This window comes from Euwallacea fornicatus, chromosome 3 (assembly GCF_040115645.1).
Source record: "Euwallacea fornicatus isolate EFF26 chromosome 3, ASM4011564v1, whole genome shotgun sequence".
Classification (NCBI taxonomy): Eukaryota; Metazoa; Arthropoda; class Insecta; order Coleoptera; family Curculionidae; genus Euwallacea; species Euwallacea fornicatus.
Window position 1 is genome coordinate 6,408,101 of NC_089543.1, and position 16,186 is coordinate 6,424,286.

At 35.9% G+C, this 16,186-nt stretch overlaps 2 protein-coding genes across 4 annotated transcripts; one reads left to right on the forward strand and one right to left on the reverse strand.

Annotated features, from left to right (window-relative positions):
- The first annotated feature begins 411 nt into the window (after positions 1-411).
- LOC136350303 (dual specificity tyrosine-phosphorylation-regulated kinase 2-like) lies at positions 412-10,274 on the forward strand. 3 transcript variants are annotated; one of them, XM_066301823.1, is made up of 4 exons: positions 412-1,719; positions 2,164-2,485; positions 2,675-2,877; positions 4,047-10,274. In XM_066301823.1, exons 1-4 carry the CDS (start codon positions 769-771, stop codon positions 4,182-4,184), a joined length of 1,614 nt encoding a protein of 537 aa, XP_066157920.1. In that variant the 5' UTR covers positions 412-768; the 3' UTR covers positions 4,185-10,274. The 3 variants fall into 3 exon arrangements, with proteins under 3 accessions (XP_066157920.1, XP_066157919.1, XP_066157921.1); XM_066301822.1 differs by having other exon boundaries at positions 416-1,719; positions 2,657-2,877; XM_066301824.1 differs by having other exon boundaries at positions 416-1,719; positions 2,657-2,877; positions 4,077-10,274.
- An 893-nt stretch (positions 10,275-11,167) lies between these two features.
- On the reverse strand, positions 11,168-16,093 carry Wsck (wsck). Its single transcript, XM_066301925.1, has 10 exons — positions 15,726-16,093; positions 14,451-14,605; positions 13,735-14,031; positions 13,319-13,545; positions 13,059-13,260; positions 12,831-13,000; positions 12,539-12,776; positions 12,075-12,322; positions 11,802-12,015; positions 11,168-11,740 (listed from the first exon to the last, which is right to left on the reverse strand). The coding sequence occupies exons 1-10, from the start codon at positions 15,896-15,898 to the stop codon at positions 11,451-11,453; spliced, it is 2,214 nt and encodes a 737-aa protein (XP_066158022.1). The 5' UTR covers positions 15,899-16,093; the 3' UTR covers positions 11,168-11,450.
- Between the last annotated feature and the right edge of the window lie 93 nt (positions 16,094-16,186).

Genomic DNA, 16,186 nt, shown 5'->3' on the forward strand with positions numbered 1-16,186 from the left:
AGGAGCCTATAAAATTAGAGGTTCATTGCCGCATGGGTCGCGTTCAAGGACGTGCAAACCGTTATTACGTCCAACAATCTGATTTACAATTCTTCGGTAATTAAGTAATTTGCCTCTTCTCTTCGAAATCTTAAAAAATTTTATGACATGCCCTGTTCTGAACCAGTAAAACTCAAGAGGAAATGACGAAATAGTAAAGTTCTGTAGATATGTTCGAAACGTCCAAATGCCCATCACTTCACATGTATGAACTAATTGGTTGCCTCATTTTACATTAGCGATAAAATTCAGTTTGCACGACATATTTCAATTTACACAGTTGCACAATCGTTGAAATCTCCTGGTGGTAACCAAAAGTAAACTACTTGAACGTTTGACAGGGTGAAGTATGACGGATGAACGACAGTGGTATTCTCCCATTTACCAATTTATTAGTTGGCTTTTGACTTTTGGGCTTCATAAACATGGCTGGGCTGTAAAATAATCCAAAGTCTTTGTTCATTTTCGAAGGTTTTCAAACTGAAATGGTAACAAAAAAGCGCATCCGCAGATTAAGAAGTAGCGATAGAACAAAATCTAAAATGTTCTAAAGAAAAGTTGGGTTCAGAAGTCCGAAAGCAACAGGAAAAGTGAGCCTTTTGTGCAACTGATGTGACATTGTGAGAACGGGGGTGATAACCAGTGCATTCACGTTATGAGCACAGGGGTGCATTCGTGGCATTTGACACGAGGAAAAAAGGTCCTTAGTTCCATGTTGGTAATCTGAGAATGTCTAGTGCCGTGGCTGTTAATCCTCTCAAAATGCCCATGTCACGAACACAGCTTTTTCCCTCTCATGCACAATATATCCAAGAGGGAGGAGGAGGCAATTTGCCCCCCTTGAAGCAAAGCTCCGGCAAGGAACAAAGTCCTCCAGTAGCATCCACAGCTAGTTCAGCAAATTCAGCCATCCTCCCAGAATTAAATGTTTCTAGTTTGGGACTGCAATGTTTAAATCGTGGTGCAACATCAACTCCACTTAAATCTTCACAAACAAGCTTAGTAAGTCTCACAGGCAATGAGTGTAAACCACGAACCATGGTAACAACTCCAGAGCAAGTTTTGAAACTTTACATGAATAAGCTGACACCTTATGAACATCATGAAATTTTCAATTACCCTCAAATATATTTTATTGGAGCAAATGCCAAAAAGCGCCCAGGTATTATAGGAAATCCAAATAACTGTGACTATGATAACGATCAGGGATCTTACATTCACATCCTTCATGACCATGTAGGTTATAGATATGAGGTTCTAAAAGTTATTGGGAAAGGATCTTTTGGACAAGTTGTTAAAGCCTATGACCATGCCAATCATATGCATGTTGCCTTAAAGATGGTTCGCAATGAGAAAAGATTTCATCGCCAGGCACAAGAGGAAGTTAGAATTTTGGAACATCTCCGAAAACAAGACAAAGACAATACAATGAATATTATTCATATGCTAGATTCATTTACATTTAGAAACCATATGTGCATAACTTTCGAGTTGCTGTCCATAAACTTATATGAACTTATCAAGAAGAATAAATTTAAGGGCTTTAGTTTGCAACTTGTCAGGAAGTTCTGCCACTCTCTATTGCTATGCCTTGATTCATTGAATCGGAACAAAATTATCCATTGTGACATGAAACCGGAGAATGTACTTTTAAAGCAGCAAGGAAGAAGTGGTTTAAAGGTAATGGATCCTTTTGTCGGCCCTTTATTTTCTATTGCTGAAGATACAATTTGTTTTAATTCAAAAATTTTATATATTTGCATTGTGCAAACTTGTGTTCATTCCCATTGATTTTCGTGAACTAAGAAACCACAAGAAACCCTATGTCAATAAATATCCCATAATATTATTTAAGTAATTACTAATTTGTTTTACATTGCATTTTTAAACCAATTAGAAGCTTCGTTTTTTTTTTTCACTGAGACGAATCAGCTTTATAAAATTAATTGCATCACTACTTAGTTTTGATCTCTTAATCTATTCTTAGCTGAATAGTTAAATATAAGTTTTGGTGTGAGCTATTTTAAGTGCCTCTTATAAATACCATTTGACATTTTTTTATAAATTATTTAGCACAATTTTAATTTCAATTACACCCAACATTTCCCCTCTCTAACTTTCCAGGTAATTGACTTCGGGTCTTCATGTTATGAGCAAAACAGGGTATACACATATATTCAGTCAAGATTCTACCGTGCCCCAGAAGTGATCTTGGGAGCTCGCTATGGCATGCCTATCGATATGTGGTCCTTAGGTTGCATCTTGGCAGAACTGCTGACCGGATTTCCCCTACTCCCTGGGGAAGATGAAGCTGACCAATTAGCTTGCATAATGGAATTGCTTGGGATGCCTCCACAGAAACTCTTGGATCAGTCAAAGAGGGCTAAGAACTTTATAAGCTCCAAGGGCATACCTAGATATTGTAATTGCACCACTATGGGTGATGGTAAGAACTCCTTATGTTTCCTCATTTATCATTTTTCTAATGACACAACCAGTCAATCCACAAATGCACTATATATCATATCAATTTTACAACTTGCAAAACTCTTGAAGAACTCACAATTAAACATATGGGCACCACAATGCCCGTTTGAAAATTTCCCATTTTCAACAGGTACTGTGGTGCTCTCAGGTGGCTTAAGCCGTCGAGGCAAGCCCAGAGGCCCGCCTGGAAGCAAGGACCTGAAAAGGGCATTAAAAGGCTGTGATGACCCTTTGTTTCTCGATTTTATTCAACGCTGCCTGGAATGGGACCCCGACACCCGAATGACCCCAGCCCAAGCTCTACGGCATGCCTGGTTAAGGCGAAGGTTGCCGCGTCCACCGGGTGAAAAGGTAAGTGTGTAGTTGAGCGCGAAGTGATCAGGAGTTTATGGCTTGGTATGTGGTTCCCCGTGGGAAAAGGATTTCTTTAATTGTTTTGAAGTTCCGTGAGGAAAGTGGCAATACAACAGAGATATTTGCTGTAATAGCAAGTAGGTACAATCGCCTTTGTCTTGATCTAAATAAAATCTACATCTAAAGTTACGCGTTATGACTGGATTATTGTATGACTTATTATTAATGACACTAATTACGAAAAACGATCGAAAAATTTAGGTCACAGGCCGACTAATCTTCGCATTAGAAAAGTGGCTCACGCCGATTTTTGGGCTTAAGATAAAGCTTTACAGCATTCGTCAATTTTAAACCTTTCAATTTTCGGTATTACTCAACGTGTAGGAGAGTTTCAAAAACAAATGATTAAGTGTTGCTGTTGATTTCTCCTTAGATGCCCCAGTTCTTATGGCCACCTTTTAGAAAAATATACTCGAACACTTAGTATAGGAAAGTGGGCGGGAAATTTCAATAATGGGACGCTTAGTGAGTGAAGAAATATATATATATGTACAGAACTAGGTGTAAGGCTGCGTACTCGCAGTTTCGCAACTACATTCAACCGTGCAGAAGTCAAGGGCATTCATTTCTAAAACTTGAAATAATTTTTATTTTCTATTTATTAAGTGGGCAAGTATTCGAGTTATGATTTCACTTGTTTCTTAATACCGCGTTCTGCACACACTTCATAATTTCTTTGTTAAATTACTGCCTGTTAAACCAATGTTATAAGCCAATTGAATGCGTATCTGCTTATTTTTAATTATACCATAATACTTAATATATCAAATAATCGAGTTTTCCATTTTTAATCGTTGTCGCGTATTATTCCAAATTTGAAAAAAGGTGATGTACAAAAAGGTACGGTCAAAAATAAGAACGATGTTAGCTTTTATTTTGTGTTGGAGGAAACAGCTGCTGCATCTGAATCAATTTAGGCTTATTATTATTATTGTCTGAATAACTGAAACACAAATAGGTCTTTTCATTGATAGAGTCTTGATGATATGGTGAATGCGCCTGTATCGCAACGGTTTACTTACAGATCCCTTACCTGACTATTTAACTCATTCACCATTTCATCCAATTACATAACTATTCTTGAATATCTTGAACATACGTTATAGGTATTAAGTCGAATTTCGTTTGGAATTCAGATCGACCAAAACAGCGCAGGAGTGTCTAGAACTGGATCAACGGGAGTGCCAAGAACCCCAAAAACCCAATCTTCTCAACAAGTATCTTTTGGTGACGGAAATGCATGACCTGGCAGATGCCATTTTGTGCATCGTTCTTGCGTCGAGAATCAAATTTCGGATCAGAGATGTCGGTTGTTGGCGCTATGGACTACGTACCGTTGGCTGCAGTTCCAGCACAATAATAAGTATCGCAGGTAAAAATGGATGTCAACGCTATGTTGTGTGTTACTGAATTCTACGTAAGTTTGCAGGATTAATTATATAGTTTATGTAAAGCATGCCTTGCGCCTAAAGGCATTTTCAATGATTGTCTCAGAAGGTCAATTCCAGATCTACTTTGTAAAATCAACAAGTGTGTTTATCCATTACGTGACTATCAGTCATTAATGTGCGATAAAAGTCAATTTCATGTCAATTCATTTGACTGGGCAATGTGTCAAACAACTATCTATTTTAAGTGTGTCGTAATCTGACAGATCGCATATAAGTAATTTATTTGAGTATTGAGATGGCCTTTAAGTGCTGGGTTTATTTTTAAAAAATCTTTAAAGGAACGTTTCGGTTAACGAGAGAATTTCCGAGCAATCTCCCATAAGGCTGATAAACTGTGATTTTTACTCCTGTAAATTTACTCACAACACTCTACTTCATATTTCAAAGAATTGCTTTGGGAGAAACGGCATTAAACGGCTTTTAAAATGTGTGAGTACGTTTTATGTGTTCTTATTTGATTGTTTTGTCAAATATTGAAATCTAAGTCCTTTATATAATTATTACAATATTATTGTTTATTATTGTGTGTAGTATGGCTTGACGATTTTCCTATTTTAAACGAATTACGCCCAAACATTATTTTGCTCATTTATTTTATTAGCTTTAACTGAATCTACATAAGACTTATAGCGACATTTTATGTGTCTGCTAGTTGACTGTCGTCTGTGTTACATATTAGTCGCTCTCGCAAGTAAGTTGCTGTTTCTGAGTTCGATAGTAATAGGCCAATAAACTAATAGGTAGATGTTGGTACTGTGACCAAACATGTATAAACTTTTATTGAACATATCAGCTTCAGTCATTTAACCCATGACAACCAGCAGACATATAATTTGCCTTACCCCGAGCTGCAGTTATTCAAAGCGGCTTTTCGTCGCCTGACTTTAGTTTATTACTCGCTTATCACTTTATCATGATATTTATTTCATGTCCATTTGAGGGGGTGACTGGTGTGCAATAAATGCGTTTTGATCTGTTCTTTATAGTAGTTCCTTAATGATGTTGTTAAAACGATACTGCCTTGGCACGTTTATTTTAAAGAGAAATTGTAGCTAAATTTAATAAGATTAAATTAGCGATCAGACTTACCTGAAGCTGCGTCTGTGTAATGTGAACTAAAATATGTTAATTGTCTTACCATGTGTGCGGGGCCCAATAGCAGTTTCTGTAGTGCAAGGAAGTGATATGACTATTTTCAGTAGTGGACACGATTGGAATAATGGTAGTAATTTAGAAATTCTTCAAGAAGGGCTCCCTTTTACTGAGAAAAAGCCGTGGTTGTGCTGGAAGAAGAAAAGTGGGAAAGAACTCTTTATTCATGCAAGAAATGCGTACAATCTGGGAATGGAACTTTGTTGAGTTATAACATTTACATAAAACCTTTGTTTTCCACCAGTCGCTGCAATTTTGAGAGGGCAACTTTAAACCACTGAGCTTTTCTATCTTTAGATCTTTCCCCCAGGAGCACGCAGGAGGACCAACTCTGTGTATTAAATTTCGTTAGCCTAAACCTCCTTCTCACAACAAATCCATATTGGACGGTCATTTGTTCAAGTTTTTGGCCTTGTGCGACTTATGTTGGCCAATTATCTTTCGGTCAAATTCAAAAAGACCTTTCCATTACCTTTTTTTGACTTAAAACTCTGTTCATTTTTTTTTTATTATTAACCGAAACACATTCACAACACAGCAAAAAATCCAGTTTTGTCCAATACTTCAAGCACTTCGTCGAATTTCCTTTCTAACGCGGTCTCAAAAGGTTTTTTTTCTGAAACTATTCGCACCGGTAAGATGATTAAAATATTTTTTATTTGCGGGACGTTTGTTCAGTTTCGTTTTTCTTCTGAAGTGCTTTTAGTAATTCAGGTAATGGTTTGTCTGAATGTAGCATATTTTATTTGTCCCGATTACCTGGAACAGTGATTATGACGAAGTTGACTTTGCAAAAATGAAAAGCTTTTGTGATACTTCTTTATGTAAATCGACAATTTTATCTTTACAAAAGTACTGTCTGTTTAATTTCAATTTATTAAGTGTATTGTTCCATATTGTGTGTATAATGTGAAATTGATCAGAAGGGCGTGGTGATCAGACCGCCTTCATGGATCGAAACGTCGTTCTGATCATTTTCTATTATGTAATTTGTATAGTTTATACAAACCAAATATCAAATTGGCTCAATTTTCCAAACCTAACTGCTATCGATTTGGTCAGTAAACATATAATATTGAATGTAGGTAAGTGTAGATTATTTGCAAGAGGTAAATCGGTGTATTCAACACTTACGATTAATTTCCATCTAAAATGTGTACAGACTGGATAAGAAGATTTTAGCGTTTTACCACTCGGATCCGCGTTTCAGTCCTTCTGTTGTGAAGCAAACGGTTCGCATTATTCTTGGATAGAAATTGTAATTTAAAAAAAATTATAGGATTACTCTTGTAAGACTCCTAAGGCCGAAAGTGTACATAGGGAGTTTTAGAAGTTATAATGTTGTCTTCTTATGATTTTCAACCTGCCGATTATTTTTAACTCCTAAAGTAATCGATGTGAGTTCGGTGATATTTGAGCAGGCCTAAAAATGGTGATACAGCTTTGCTTTACTAGAGCGCGAGTGAGAAGGTGTGCAGCTGCGAGCATTCGTCTCACGGCTCGGGCACCGCCTCGCGAGATTCTCCTATTTTGGGTGAAAATTTTCTCCTTTGTGAGCTGAGCCGCACACTTTTTCACTCGCTTTTCTGCGAAAGATTAAGTTGGATGTGACGAGACCAAAGCAACAAAACTCGTTTAACCGCGTGGCTGTGGGAAGCCACAGATTTAACCCCCGTCCGATTTATTATTTTTTTCTTTTTTTGAATTTTACGCTGTGGTACAAACTATTTAAAAGAAATTATACCAAGAATTGACCAGTTTATTTGAATATCAAATATTCTTGGCCTATATCGACTATAAACATGTTCGGTTATTTTGCATGGGACTTTTCAGAAGTTATTGTAAAGGATAGCTCGATGAAGTGTGTACATAGCGTCATGTACGAAGAGTACTGTTACTGATAGATAAATGTACATTTAGGAAAACCGGCAATAGAGTTTGTAGTTAAGAACGCAAGGCCCGTAGGGCTGGATAGATATATGTATGTAGTGAGCACTAGGCTGTAGCGAAAACGCAACTCGACTGACATAACCCGATATAGAGATTTATACAGAAATTCCTCTGTATCAAAAAGGTGAAATTTCAAAATTTCTCTAACGAACGGTTGCGGATAGGCTTAAACATTCGATGAGACATATTGCTGAGTAAGTTCATAGGCGGGGTCGTCGTAAACCACTCCAGGGTGTACATAGACTAACAATCGGATTGTGAATAATTATTGTGTTTAACACAGCGAAGTTTAGGGCGATGCGAGAAGTTTATACAAAGAAGCTTTAATGATGCTTGTTTAAAAAAATATATATTAAACGTTTTATGTAAGTAAATTCTTTTAAAATATATAGAGCTTGAGATATGTAAAATTATGCCAAATAAAATTTTAATTTAAACGGGGTTAGAAAATGTAATTATGTATTGATTATGCTAAGTAATTGATTGTGACTAGTCTTAGTTAAAGCAGGTTAGCGGAGTGGCTCTGATGCGAAGCTCTCGTCCAAGGCCAGTTCTGATCAAAGACTTCGAATCATAACGTTGACCCTTCTTTTGCGTCCTTAAATTAATATTATAGCGTACCTGGTGATTATTAAAAAAAAGCCTCGCAGTGAGCCACAACCGTGAGGCGTTCGCGAGACCATTTGCCATTCACAGGGAGTACTACTTACGTTTGGCATTACCACGATCGATTTGTCCAAGACGGGACTCCCTCGAGATCGCTCTCCTTGAGCTATTTTTTAATAAGCACCCTTTATTACCATCGTATTTAACATGTTCGCTTGCGGCTCGTAGTTAAAGACGTCGAGAATTCGTGGAGTTCGCAGGGTCTGAAACCTTTGGCCTTGCGTGGGCACCCACGATTGGTCCAGGAAAAAAAAATGAAAATTTTGACGTTTTCCAGAACATGCGCATAATTGCCCAATGTGAGAGACACGCAGACACTTGTTTGATTGATTTGAGGTATGCATAATTTCATTCCTTGTGCGTGTAACATACCAAGAAAACCGGATAAATAAATATTTGAACGAAACGTCGTGATAACCCACAGACCTGAAATGACGGAACGGTCGTAATACGTTTCCATCTAAACCTATTTAATAAATACAATGTTAACGCCTCCATAAGAACTTAAAAACTTCTTGCTTTAAATTGCTTCTTCTTCTGGCTGTGTAAGTAGAGTGCCTCAGTTGCCCAGTTCTAATTATTGGATAATCAATGGTCGTTGTAAATATATTTTAAGGGTAATCGGATTTACTTATTGTGTCATGACTTGGCTTCGGCAATCATTTGAAGTTACGTCTGAAGAAATTTATATGATGAATACAGCCATTATGTGTTGCACCGAGTCACTGTCGCTGTGCTGTTAATAGGACGTTCCCGTTTGGCCGCGGGAGACGTAGTAGTGGTGACGGATTTATTGAAATTTTCGCTGTTAACGTTCGTTCGCCATTTAGTCCAGAAAGATTATTTTTCTTGGCGAACTCGCTTTAAAATTTGTAAAAATTAGTGTTACTAACTAAAAAACATGATTTGCACCTTTTAGATGACTGCGAAACCAATTCGGAAATGAAACGGTTCCCATTCTTCCTGATATATTTATAGGAACTGTTAAACGCCCTGTATATTAGAGCGAAGCTTATCAATTAGTTTTTATGACTGACGGCCTAGCCTCTTATTAACGCACAGACCTGTATAAATTATTGACGACCGCAATTTGCAGAGAAAAGAAATATAAATTCAAAATTAGCTTTACTACCCCAGTACACACTTCCACCGTCACATTTGAGGGAATTCCCGTTTCGACCAATAATTACCGTATCTACTTATTCACCATATTAAATATCAGTTTCACTTGTTAAAGCCCCTGTAGTACGTAACGTACGTCGATTTTCGGTATTTAGGGGTAAATCATAACGATCCATTTAACAAATACAGTATTTTATAACTAGCGAATGTCTTTAAACTGTAATTAATTTCTAAATAATGAAGTATTTAAAACGCTATTGATCCCTATATCCGATAGACAGCATTGTAACTATTAATACGAGGCGTGAATTTTCGAGAAATATATAAAGGGTGTCACGAGTTATACATTTTACATTTAGTTTTAAGATTAATTTTTAGTCATGGGGCTTCAAAGTGCTCAGAAATTAGCCCTGCCGACTGCTAAAGGAGAAAGTGCATTTATGTCTATACGTTTATGTCATATAGTACTTTAGAATGTTGCCGAACTATACCTAAATGTAATTAACTGTCCCTTTTCATCAGTTTCTTGGGTTATCTCCAGCTTTCGAAGCGGATAGTACGTATGCAACAAATATACCCCAAATATATGAATGTGTTTCCTCCTTAGAAGAGCTTGATCTCTTAATTTTTAAGACTTTGAACAACTTTTTTGTATTGCATATACTTATGTGTAAATACAGCATAGTAAGTAAACAATTAATTTTCTTGATCTTGCATTGTTAATTTTAGGCGATAGTGACATTTTTTGCACGTTTGGTTTCAAATGTTATATCGTGTTTATTCAATTTTCGATTATTTTTTATTCGTCACGAACGATTCAATCTCTGTTAGTTCTTAAATGAAAAACGTGATCGTGTTCAAGTTCGCAACAAGTAATATCTAACCTTGATAAGTTTATAACTGTTTAAATCTAGCAAATATGTGATTGTATGTAATATTAAGTCATGTTTATATGTCACACTAATGGGATTTAAATAAATCTCTTTTTATTAAGTGTGCGAGTTAATTGCCACCCCTACCGAGTTATTGCTATTTCATTCAATGCCACATGATGATCAATGTCAGACGTTGATCTGCATTCCTTTTAGCACAAATAAGGAGAAAAGAAGACTTCGCCTTCACCAAATTGTCCAGAAATCTTAGGACTGCAGTGGAAAATTATGTCTAGACAATTTGGTGACGGTAACCATTATCCACTTAGATCCGTTCGGATTATCAATTATCGATAAATCATCACTTCAATTATCGGTCAGTTATCATTTTTTCTCAATTCACTTAAAGTTTTACTATTTTTTTTAAGAATCATTTTTGCAAAAAAAAAATTATAATATGCACTTTACCCCAAAGTTTGGTATTCGTAAAGAGTTACGTACAGGACAATTTTTTAAGGCAAATAGATAAACAACATTATGCAATAGAGCAATCTATCTCCGTTTAGCAACTAGTGCTGTGCATAGTGTTTAAATGGCGCCGCTAAACAGGACAAAACGAAATGACGTCACTAACAATATACTGATGCAGTTTTTACAATTTTTTTCAATCTTTGAGAGCACAGACTTAATAAACAATATGGTTCATAAATTCTGAGAAAAAAAGACAAAAAAACGCCGTTCCAAGCATGCTCTTAGAACCTTGGATTTTAAAAAAGTGTGAGAACGAATTTTTTATTCGAAGTTGTCTTCTTTAATTTCCGACGAAAGAAATGAAAATGCATTTAAAGGTAATGCATAAAGTCAATTAAAAATAACAACTCTTTCAAATGAGATGTGACTCAGCGTGTAGTTGTATTTAAGATTCTAAATTTTAATGTAATTCCGTGAAGGGGTTATTTCAGTGAATCTGCACTTTACACTAAAATGTGTTCCCGTCGAAAAGAAAACAATGTGTCAGGACAATTTGTAATATTTTGATCATAGTTCAAAATAAGCCGGGTGTAAAGTTTTTAATAATACACCCTGTATATTAAGTACGGAATGTTAATGATATTAAATACAAAAGGTTGACTATAAAATTAATGTTACAAATACAAATAAAATAGTAACTTAACTGTACTAACAATAAATTTTTGGCAAATCAAAGAGATTCATTAAAAGAACGCCCATGAGATTTCTCTCAGAGACCTCAGTCTTGTATCAACAGAATCTTCAAAATGCGAACGGGACGTTGTAACTAAAATATAGGTCGGGCAGAAAATTCCACATCAGGGGAAAATTGCTCGTATTGAAAACTAGAGTAAAGCTTAAAGCTCATGGCGGTACATAATGCAGTTTCTTTGATCGAGGCTAAAGACTGTAATATTATGTCAAATTCTGGTCTCTCATCTGGTATTAGCTGCCAGCAGTCTAACATAAGCTGATACAACTCATCACTCACGTATCTTAATTGAGGGAGACGCACTCCCTTAGATAAATGTGTCAGTATCTCGTTATTGTTTGGAATACTTCCGTAAGGAGTTCCGCCTAAGAGAAAATATACAACGTATAAATCTTGATTATGAAATACCCCTCCAGTTCGACTTACCTAATGCAATTACCTCCCATAATACGCAGGCGAACGACCATACATCACATTTAGAATTAGACGGATTGCCTTTAAGGACCTCCAAAGATGACCATCTAGTGTAGTCTGGTATCTTATTATGGCTAAAGTACTGAGCTAATCCAAAACTACCTATCTTTGGTACTAATTTGTTCGACAATTGAACGCTTCTGGCACATAATTGTTTGTGAATAATCTAAAATAGGTATTAAATGAGAGTGAAAAAGGATTTTTCTGCTTATCACTGAACCTTACGCTTAGAGAATGCAAATGTGCCATCCCCTGGCATATTCCCATTGAAATATCCAAAGCTTGCTGCTCAGTCATTGTAGTAAATTTATTTGAAACGTTGTCCCTACTTCCGAGGAGAAAGTCTTTCAAGTTTACGGAATTATATTCCATGGCCACGATAACCATCTCACGTGTCTCGGATGTGCCAATGAGGCTTAAAATGTTATCCTGTTGCCCTGCTTTTATGAGAACGTCTAACTCTTGTAACATCGCTAAAGTATAAAAATAAGTTTGAAGTGAAAAAAAAGTTACATCAAAATAGTGTCGGGGTGACCCAAATCAAATGTAAGAGATCAAGCGTTTACGTAGGCACATTATAAATAATTGTTCAGGTTAGTTCAGGTTAGTTTGAATTTATTTATTTGAGTAGATTTGAATCACCCGATATTTTTAGTCCACTCCCCTTTGCATTTTACTTCCAGTCTTACCTCTTTTTGTTTCCTGGTTCATTCTTTTATCGTGTATACTATAACACGTAACCGTAGTCATATTTTCATTTTCGTGCAACGTTCCAGTGTTAACTTTACCAAACTTGCCAACTCCCAGTAAATTGGCAGGTTCAACTTTCAGCTGTCCTTGTGGAATTGTTCTGACTTTTTGTATCAAATTTCTATAATGAGATATAGCCGGGATGTGCTCTTCGTCATTAATGTAGCCATTATTTTCCTTAGAAAATGGCAAAATTTCAGAAACAAATTGAGCGTTGTTGAAGCAACTTACCACCTCAATCATTGGCCCCTGCAAGGTCAATTCTTGGTTGTCTGACAGTCTTTGACGCCTATCGTCAACTTTCTTTTTTAATATTATAAAGCCAATAATTCCTGCTATTAATATAGTAGTAAGAAGAACTATTGCTACTGAAAGGCCTGTTACTAGAGCTGACGCATCGTCTAAGACCAAGTTAACAATCTATATGTTTTATTTTAACGTAATATTACAATTACTCACCAAGGGTATCTTCTTGGAAAACATTTAAAATAGATATTCCGTTATTATAGCCACTAGCCTCACTGTAGGCAATTTTTGTTTCGCCATTAAACTCGCTTACCAAACCCACTAAAATCTGGTAGTTAACATCCGGGTCTAAACGAGCATTATAAAAACGGCCATACCTCTTACCGTCACCCACTATAAAATTCTTTTTAATGTCCTGAAATATTCTTATTTAATGCAACTTAAATAAATTACTACTTCAATTAGGCACATACTTGAGGGGTTATCTCAGCGGCAACGTAATAACTTATACCGTTTTTTTGTGCTTCGTCATACGGCAGAACATTATTTGCTTCGAATCCTTGCCGATCATCAGATTTAACCACCACGATTCTATAAAAACTTATAGGACCATTGTTGTTCATTACAGGGGAAAGTTTCACTTCAATTTTATCACCGTCATTTTTTAAAATCACAGGTTGTGGGGGTAAATATTCGGGCTCTAATAAAATAAAATTAAGAATAATGGCTAGATTCTGACAACTTGGTGAACTATTAAGGTTAAGCAAAGTGTGAATAATAGAAAATTTGTTGAATTCAAATTAGTTTCTCACTGCACACGGAAGCACAGTCCAAAAACCGATCCCTGTATAATAAGAATTCAAAATAATTTACTATTCTAAGCACATACCTGCTAATTTAGTCACAATAAGTTGGTACTGTTTCACCCCATAGCCATAATCGGATAAAGCATAAACACTTAAATTATACTTTGTAGCTGGAAGAAGATCTGGAAGCTCTGCTTGAAATGTGTTATTCCCAAATTGCCATTCGAGCACATTAGGCGGATAGCTTGAGAACGTTTTCAGTATCACCGCACTAATCACATAACCGTTAATATTAACATATGATTCTGGTTCTTTCCAAATTAATCTACAGCTCTCATTAGTTAATTTGGTGATGCGAATGTCACGAGGCGGTCCTGGAACTAAAAAACCCCTAAATTCATATGTTACATGTTTACTTTGACTGTACTAACATAATGAAAATCGAATATAATATCCTTTATACAAATATACTTGATAAAACATTATTCAAATATCGCTAATCATAACGTTATCGTCCATGTGATCCCTTTTATCCTTCAGGTAGCGAAGTATCAATAAAAATATTTTTTCAGATTGCATAAGATGTCGGTACTGCCATTCTTGATATCATGGCGAATAACAAATTTTAAATAAGGCATTTATTAATATTACTATTAAAACCAGGTTGTGTTTTAAATTCTCTTCTGTATTCTATTTTGTTGCATACTGATGTATTTGGCAATAAACTTCGGTTTATAAAATGAAACAGTTAAAATTCTTATAACTAAGAGGAAGTATAAGTTATTTTTAAGCAACTTACCTAGATTCCCTGTAGCAAATACATTCATTAATAACATGTCTTTACAGGCATTGGAACTCTGCTTATAGCAGTGACTATCACATGTTACATTACTTGTAATTTGTTCTCCAAGAAAATTACTACATATACAGGAGCCATCATAAAAATTAAAATACCTACGACATAAAAACAAAGAATTATTTATCACAGAAACTGTGAGAAAAGTGTTCAAATGAATGTCAATATTGATATACAGGTTCGTGTTTCTGAACATTTTCCAAACAGCAGCTTTGAGAGATAGTGATTTCATGAAGCAGTGTAAAAAAACATAAGGGTATTTGCAGCAACCAAAAACTGCTAATCAAAAAAACCCTACACACTGACCTGATAGTAAATTTTAGGAAATGTTAATTTTTTTTATAAGTGATAAATAATCTTTATTTAAATCATAAACCCTTATACCTACTGTTTTTTGAAACATATATAACAGTCAGCGAGGAAAAAATATGGTCAGGAAAAAAGGTGAGTTTTGTCAACAAACAAGACGTCACCCAAATATGTAGGTACAGCAAGAACTAATGAAAAAAGTATCAATCAATCAATCGGTGCTTTATTGTCCAAAAAAATACAAACAAATCAGGACAAAAACAGATTAAAATTACAGTGAAACAAAGTATGAGAATAAAAATTGAATTCTAAATAGCCAGAGTTCTACATAAAATGTTGGTTAATAAAATAGAATTTTTTGTTCCTTAGTAGAATCCCAGTTGAGTCAAAAAAGTGGAAAATACCCACACCAAAGGAAATGATAGGTAGCCTGAGACTAAGGTAACAGCAGCTTGCACTGCACCATCTTTCTAACTCTCCTCAAATCATCTTTCACCTGCCTTTCTAAAGCATCCCAATCTTTATACAGAAGCTGTGCCGTTGACAAAACGAACACATTTACCATTGCAGACTGCTGATAAAAGGTAATTGACATAAATAAGGAAAAAGATCAATCTCAGGGCTGAGGTCATATGAACACCAATAACTAGTAAGCCTTCTCCAGTAGCACAGCCCTGGAACCTAACCCTCTAAATCCAATCAAGTTGAAAGAGCCTAAAGTGTCCAAAACTACTATGTGTCAGTTAAAGGAGACATGGCTAGTTTTGGTTCAAGCAAAAAATCGTTGCTCGAACTGCTTATAGTGTTTAATATGTAGGTGTAACACGAAAATTTTAGTTGCTTACAAGAGGAATTGTGAATAAAAAAGCAGCTTTAAATAGAGAAATTTGGCGGCTTCTTGATACTTACCTGTAATAGCTTTTCAAGCACTGAATCGCGCAGTCCTCTTCTCTGTGAACTTGAGATAAATTTACACTTCTAATTTGCGGAATGCTGCTGAAACAACCCAAGAAATTTGAGTCCAAACCGTCGGTTCTACAGCAGAATATCGCGATTAGCAACAGGAGGATAGCTTTATTCATGGTGCTCAAGGAAAATGGTTAAATCATACAGATATGTGGGCCCATTAGGCGAGATGGGCTCTCGGTAGACAACGAGAAATACGTTTGATTAATTTATTTATAATTCAGGAATTAAGAACGTTTACTTTAATTTCAAATAAAATATTAAACAGGAAATAAAAGGCGTTTTTGATTAGTTGATCAAGCCCATGCTCCATCTGCACTCAGGTGTGCTCTAGAGCGCACGTCGCAGCAGACGGGCACACACCAGAGCAACAAGAATAGGAGGGAACAATAAGAATAAGTGTA

Bases quoted from the DNA above. Each gene is read 5' to 3' on its own strand.
- LOC136350303 (XM_066301822.1), top strand. From the start codon at position 769: ATGTCTAGTGCCGTGGCTGTTAATCCTCTCAAAATGCCCATGTCACGA. The intron at 1,720-2,163 runs GTAATGGATCCT...CTAACTTTCCAG, and splicing joins AAGGAAGAAGTGGTTTAAAG to GTAATTGACTTCGGGTCTTC. The intron at 2,486-2,656 runs GTAAGAACTCCT...CATTTTCAACAG, and splicing joins TTGCACCACTATGGGTGATG to GTACTGTGGTGCTCTCAGGT.
- Wsck (XM_066301925.1), bottom strand. From the start codon at position 15,898: ATGAATAAAGCTATCCTCCTGTTGCTAATCGCGATATTCTGCTGTAGA. The intron at 13,546-13,734 runs GTATGTGCTTAG...TTATTTTATTAG, and splicing joins TATTGTGACTAAATTAGCAG to AGCCCGAATATTTACCCCCA. The intron at 13,261-13,318 runs GTATGTGCCTAA...AGAATATTTCAG, and splicing joins CCGCTGAGATAACCCCTCAA to GACATTAAAAAGAATTTTAT.